Source organism: Mastacembelus armatus, chromosome 20 (genome assembly GCF_900324485.2).
Source record: "Mastacembelus armatus chromosome 20, fMasArm1.2, whole genome shotgun sequence".
Taxonomy (NCBI): Eukaryota; Metazoa; Chordata; class Actinopteri; order Synbranchiformes; family Mastacembelidae; genus Mastacembelus; species Mastacembelus armatus.
The window spans coordinates 8,620,142-8,627,543 of NC_046652.1; the positions used below are offsets into that span (position 1 = coordinate 8,620,142).

Sequence of the window (7,402 nt, forward strand, 5' to 3'; positions counted from 1 at the left end):
GTACATCTTTTCTGCAGCACTAGAAGTAAATTAAGCCTTGAAATTGATGCAAACAGCTCCTACAAGTGTCCCAACCTTTTCTTGAACACTTACAACAAACTGTATAAAGACAATGTTGGAAAACCCTGTGTTACTCCATCCTCTGTTATAGCATAGCAAATTTACACATTGCAGTAAACTATGTGGATTTTATAAAATGAGACTGTTGAGATTGTCATATAACTAAGGTGACCAAAGACCTTTCCAACAATAGTGTGTAACCAGATAAGGGTAAAGTTATAGCCAAAATATGGTTGTAACTTAGCTTGGGTTGGAAGCAGAGGAAACAGTCCATGGAAGCAGAGGAAACAGTCCACAGGTAAAAAAATCTTCCAAAACAGAAATATTAGATGAGCTTTAGAGGTGCTGGTAGGCAGATTTTTTTTTAACATTTATGCAGAGCCAGAAGAGCTATAGAGGTTCCTGTTAACCCTACCTGCATGTCTTTGGACTGTGGGAGCAGGTCCATGTGTTCCACACAGAAAGGCCCTGCTGTGAGGTGACTGTGCTAACCACAACACCACCATGATGCCCTTCTTATTTGCTCACAAGATAATAAAGTACTCATAGTGTGTTTGTCACATATCTCACTCTCTGCTATCAAATTTATGGTGGGTATAACCACTTAAATGTAAATGTTGATACAGAGCTACCTGCCACAGCATCAAAAATCACCATTCATGGAGCTCTGTATCAATTCAAATCACAATGATGTTACATTGGCAGTGACAGTGGGAGCTATGTTACCAACTGAGGTTCCTATTGCGTTGCCTGGAGGGTAAACTCAAATCTAATTTTAGTGCGTTCAACGCACTCCATCTTGACATGACTAAAAATTTATGCCTGTCTTTCATCAACTTGCAGTCGGTATATATTGCTTTCATTTGAGGTCACTCTATATTGATATTGACTTCCTTTTGTGCTGAGTAGATCACTGTATGGACGTGAAGGTTAAAGTGATCTCTCAAATTGAAGAAATTGATGGTTCTTAGGAATGAGGCTGTCAAGAACAAGCTGATGAATACTGCAGACAAGTAAGGGGCCTCATGAGACATGAGACTCTTCTGGGAGCAAAGGAGAGGATCCCAGAGAGGATTATGGGAATCCCAATCACTTCAAGCTGTGACATCAAATTAAAGAAATACTGCAGCTCGGTTTTTATAGGGTATTTGTCGATATGCATAGGCCTAAACAACAATGTTGCAAGCATGCATAAAAATCAGCGATGTGGCAGGGGGTTATTCCCCAAAATAGAAACTGGATGTTTAATGTTTTAATTTTTTATGATAATGATTCTCGTGACTGACCGACGCACATCCTTTTTCCCCTCTGAGAGATGACGAATATGAGCGGGTCTAGGTGGGAAACAGTCTTGGGGAGGAGGAGCAGGAAAAGAAAGCACTGGCTGTGTTCGTGACACAGTCGCTTTACCGCCGCTTCAGCTTCATCATCATCACCATCCTCCTCCTCCTCATCATCATCAGCCTCAGGAACAGCAGCTTCAGCTTCATCAGTGACACGGTCAGAAGCAGAGGCAGGAGCAAGGTCCACTGACAGCGTGAAGAACAAATAAGCAGCAGGCATCTTCAGGAGGCGCTCCACTCGAAGGGGAAGATGGGGAGATGGCAGTTGCAGTTGACCAAATGTAAGGATCGACAATTCAAACTAAATCTGCATTTATGACAGAAGCTGCACAGGCTTTATGCATCAGTAGGAGCTACATAAAGAACGACAGGTAAGACATTTGCCAATGTTAGTTTGTCTCGCTATAGACTCTGTTACAAAGCCCTCATATGCCATGCAGTCATTATTATTTCAAAATAACAATAATTAGTATCTGAGTATCTATTTTATTCTTTATTTTTGTTCTGATTCCTTCGTACATTTTCGTAAAAGGTAGTCTGGTTTTGTCAGCTGGGAAAAAAAAGAAATAATTAAGTCATAGGCCAATTGAATTGGCCATGAGTGTTAAGCTTTATTTTAATTTTATTTTTTTTATATAATGCATTAAATGGTTTCTTGACGGTTTGCCTTTACATTAATAGCAATATTACTATCGTTCTGAAAGATCAAGTTATCTTTAATGACATTTCAAATAGGAGGAGCGACTGTAACGGTGCTGAAAGCAAACACGAGTATCTGTGTGCCCCCTTGTGGTTTTTATACATGCTGTGTTAAACGCAACTGACAAAATGAATGTGATTGTACAAAAAAAACAAAAAAAAAAACTCGAAAAGATTTGTTACTAGCCTGATTGTCCTATTTATACTGAGTTTTCATTTGAGGTAATTCAGTCATCTCAGCTAATCCCCATTGCTCTTCAAAATGAAGTATTGCAAATACGTCACTACAAAAGCAAGTATCAAACTATTCTCTGCCATCTAAGCTTTTTACACAGAGCTTTTTCTATGCGTTGTTAATTTATGGTGTGCAACTACTCTGCTAATCAGTGGCCCACATTCATGTCTTATCCCCTGTGTGGGTTTTTTGTTATGTAATTTCTTCCCCATCAGACTGCATCAGTCTCTGAATGCTGCTTGGCTTATATGAGCTCACATGGGGTATATATAGAAATAAATATGAGGCTCGGCAGAACAAAAAGGTAAGTGAGATAGAGCTAAGAAGTGTTTGCTTTTTACGCACATGCACATGTATGTGAGTGTGTCAGTGTAGTGGTTGTGTCCTCTTTCTTGTGTGAAGGATTCTTGTGACTTAGGCTCATCATTTATTTCCTTACAAAAGTAAATAAGGTTGTGTTTCTCAGATAGATGTGCCACTGTGAATATGAACAAACTCAGAAAAATACAACAAAGGCTGATCATATGTATCATAATAACATCAGTCTCAGTGGAAAATATACATTATAAACAGCCAACCCCAGTGGGACTGGCACCAAATGATGAACTATGCAAGCAAAACCTCTTTTGACTAATTAGGAAAAACAATATGAGACCACCAACATTACGCGAATGTTATTCCCCAGTAATTAAACTATAATGATTTTCACTTCATTTTTTAGATTATTCCCTCTGACGCCTAAAGAAACATGGATGTATCTTCATCCTCTCTGCAGTACAGCTCAAAGAAGCGGGTTAAGATTCACCCAAACACAGTGACAGTGAAATATGCCACCCACTTCCCCCAGCCTGGTGATGAAGGGTATGATGATGCACCCTCTTTTGAGGACTTTGGCACCTTTGCGGAAGCTAATGTGGGAAAGAGACTGGTGTCAGACAGTAAAGGTGGCAGGACTTTCTTTGGAACCATGGAGACCCAGCCTAAACAGCCAAGTGTGCAAAGAGACAAGGGGGTCGGGGGCCAGCTGGCCAGCTTTGGAGAGGCAAATGTGTTGGCCTCCAGGGTGACCTGGGTGGCTCTGTTTGGGGCCGCAGTGGCTCATGGTTGTGTGGCATTGATTACTCGTTTAGCGGCTGACCGCTCTAAAGTGCCCTCCCTCGAGCTGCTCTTCATCCGCTCAGTGATCCAAGTGCTGTCCATCCTGGTAGTCTTCTACTACCATGAGGCTCCATTTGGCCCTGTGGGCTACCGCCTGCGTCTCTTCTTCTATGGTGTCTGCAACGTAATTTCTATCACCTGCGCCTACACCTCTTTCGCTATAGTACCACCCAGTAATGGCACCATCATGTGGCGTGCCTCCACCACAGTCTTTAGTGCAGTCCTTGCTTTCCTGCTGCTGGATGAGAGGCTTGGCTACACAGATGTGGTCACAGTGGTGGGAAGCGTGTTTGGTCTGTGCCTGGTCATGGTGCCAAACGTAGCAAGTGAGGAGAAGTCCAGGCTGGGCTTTTGGAAGGAGGCCTTTGGCTACACAATGACAGTGATGGCCGGTTTGACAGCTGCTCTATCCATGATTGTCTACAGAGCCATTAAGGAGCGTGTCAGCATGTGGACAGCACTCTTCACCTTCGGTTGGACAGGCACAGTGTGGGGCGCCTCCACTATGTTTATCATGCAGGAGCCCATCATTCCTCTAGATGGGGAGACCTGGGGCTATTTAATTGGAATCTGTATTTGCTCCACAGTGGCATTTCTTGGAGTGTACTATGCTCTAAATAAGTTCCATCCAGCCTTGGTTAGTACGGTGCAGCACCTGGAGATCGTGGTTGCCATGTTCCTCCAACTCATTGTTCTGAGGATGATCCCATCTGTCTATGACGTCATTGGAGGCTTGGTCATCATGATCAGTGTGTTCACACTGACAGGAGTCAAGCTGTACAGGGTGAGCAGGGCCATTCGGCAGGATTATCAAGAGATCCTAGACTCCCCTATCAAATGATTTTAGATATATCAGTGTATATGTTTACAATGTCGCTTGGTTGTGCAGTTTAAAGAATGTCTAAAGAATAATTTTGTATTGTTGTGTTGTTGGAAGAGTGCCAGTTGTGTAACTAGTGTCTTTATATTTGTGTGTGAAATAAAAGACTAATGTAATATGGTGACCAATACATTCTCAATACTGCTTTAATGTCAAATTGTGTCACAGACTAACGTCAGCAAAAAATAAGATGTGTTTAATTTTTGTGATATATTTTTCTTCAACATTTAAATCATACTGAATCAGGTATTATGAGTGGCATTGTAATAAAATTGTTTTAATGATATGCACCTTTTATAAGCATAATATCAACAAGATGTGTTGTATCCCCTATGTTATCACACTGCCACACTTGTCACAATGTAAATGTTAGCCCAGAAATCATTCATACATATAACAGAATGAAAGAATAAAGATATATACCTCCCATACTTCATAAAATCACTGTTATTTATTTTATCAGCCTTTATCTTTTGCCATGATGGTTTCATTTCTTCAAATAGAGGACTCAGCATGTGTACATTGAAAGATACGTAGGCTTTTCTGTGCTATAGGCCTGATAGTATTGTTGTAATTAAATTTAATCTACATTTATATTTTTTAAGTTTCTGGGAGATCAAATATTTTGTGCAATTTTTTATTACTCCATATATTGTTTTCCTTTCATAATATTTTATGCACTGGATCTTTTTTTTTTTTGTTTTGTTTTTTTTCCTTACGGGCTCTCATGGATATTCTGGCCCCAGCAGCTAGTTGATATTTAATAATGGTGATTACATCCCTTCATGTTGCTTCTGTTTATTTTCAGACACAAATCAAAGCCCAAAGGCAGTTGCACTGTACTGAGTGAAAGTCTCCTTTAACAACAAGAGACCACATGCTTTTTCTGTAGTGGACAATTCAGTTGCTCACCAGCATTTCTTTCTCTATGGCTGATGCAGGCAGTCTTGGTGATGGCCCTGAGGCAAAACAACAGTGATGGAATGAAATCACATAATGAAAATGCAAAGTGGATGAAAGAGGACACGTAGCATGTTCAAAACTGACACAAGATGCACATTTCATTAACAGCCCAGCAGGTGGCATTCACAAACCACCACATTACTCAGTCAGCATCAGCAGACATAATGTTTTAACACAATAAATTATGAAGGAAATTTGTGGTATATCTTAGTGGTTTACAATATTTCGCTGAGGTTATTTATATTTAACATGTACCATAACGCACATCCTCCAAACACTTTTCATTTAGTCAGAAGGAGCAGCGTTATTGGACAAATCTATGAGAGACTGGACACAGTATAACCTGACGTCTACATTTATGACACTCTAACATATTAACCCAGAACTGTTAATACTCAGTTTTGAGGCTATAATAATACACAAAGGAATGTATGAATGAATTCTCAAACTAAACTGTTCTATGCAATAACATTACACTATCCCAGTAAATAAAACTGGGAAACCAAACTCCATGCATTTAAAACCAGAACAACCAACATCATAAACCAGTGAGACTATAAGTAAGCAAGCAAGTAAGTATAACACTTTTTAAAATAAAAGTTACAGTGGCACACAATTCAATAATTACACTAACAACAAAGGAAAACCAATGGAATTTATTACAAATAAATATGGAGAAACAAATACACAGATAAATAAATATAGCACTAAATCTGGTAATAGCAAGGCAATATATGTAGGCTTTGAGAAGTGTTTCTTTTTAATATCATTACTTGATTTGGATAATAAAATAAAAGTACAATTAGTCCAGTGTTTTGAAGCAAATACAGCAAATCCCCAGTCCTACTTCAGTTTATGCTGTGCTCAATGTGAAATAGTTACTTTGAAAACATGTTTTCATTAAAAACTTGGTTGGTAAAGTTTTATTATTATTTTAACTAAAAAGATGAATAAACTAAGATAAAATAAATTTTCTTTCCACTGTGCATACCATATTATAGTCTTGTTTTGACATGGGGTTTTGGTTGCAGAAAGTAGAATACATGTGGAGTAGGCCCATCTGTTTGAGCAGGAAACAGATTGCATCCTGCAGCAAGCTGCACAACCTTCCAAATTACTCTGCAACCCTCTTCACCACAGACATGGTTATTAATATCACAATTTGCCGGGAGGGTAATGAGTTATTCTATGCATGTTTCTGTGTGTGTCTCTGCAATGCATTAGGCAAATTACTGGGAATTTTATAAACACCAGGACAAATAGACTTTTCGTATTTTACATGTATTTGCATATTTCTTAAAGCCTGTACTTTTTGAAACACAGACTTCCACGATACATTGTCAGCTTGTCATTAATCATGATGTAGCAAAGGGAGTAGCTAACCTGAAACTGTGGTGGAATATAACTGCATTTACTTGCCGCAGCAATGGCTGCCCACTGCTCCAGGTGTGTGTTCACAGTGTGTGTGCTCACAGCTGTGTATGTGCACTTTGGGTGGTTAATGCAATTTCCCCATTGTAGGACTAATAAGGGTTTGTTTTTGTTTTTTTAAGAAATAATTATGGACTCAATTACAAATTTGACTATTTATTACTATTTTACTATTTACTGGGCATTTGCATTATTATGGTATTTTACTTAAGCAAGCAATCAGAATACTTCTTCCACTACTGCTGTCTTTAAGGGATTGTAGACATCTGTATTCCTTCTCCCTATTTTTGTATGGATTTTAATAAACTGTACAGTGTGAGACCTGTGATAAAGTCCCACTTTATGCATTTAAGAAACTTCCACTGCAACTTTTCCTTTGTTAATAATTTAGAGGTATAATATAATGAATCAATACGATTCATCGGTCGCTATAGTGGTGATCAGATTAATTCTTCAGCCTCCTAAAGTGGGAGAAGAATTTGACGCTTGAATGAGAACAAAACATCAGCAGCTGCAGCGTGATTGACTGGCAGCTCCATTATCCAATCAAAAGAGAGTGCATTCATGTGTAGCCAATCGAATAGAGACGTGGAGTCAGAACAGCTTGAATAGCTGCGGCTAGTTAGGCTAGCC

The 7,402-nt window shown here is 39.2% G+C and overlaps 1 protein-coding gene across 1 annotated transcript; it reads left to right on the forward strand.

The window, feature by feature from the left end:
* The first annotated feature begins 1,496 nt into the window (after positions 1 to 1,496).
* slc35g2b (solute carrier family 35 member G2b) lies at positions 1,497 to 4,514 on the forward strand. Its single transcript, XM_026292464.1, has 2 exons — positions 1,497 to 1,774; positions 3,059 to 4,514. The coding sequence occupies exon 2, from the start codon at positions 3,086 to 3,088 to the stop codon at positions 4,334 to 4,336; it is 1,251 nt and encodes a 416-aa protein (XP_026148249.1). The 5' UTR covers positions 1,497 to 1,774; positions 3,059 to 3,085; the 3' UTR covers positions 4,337 to 4,514.
* The last annotated feature ends 2,888 nt before the right edge of the window (positions 4,515 to 7,402 follow it).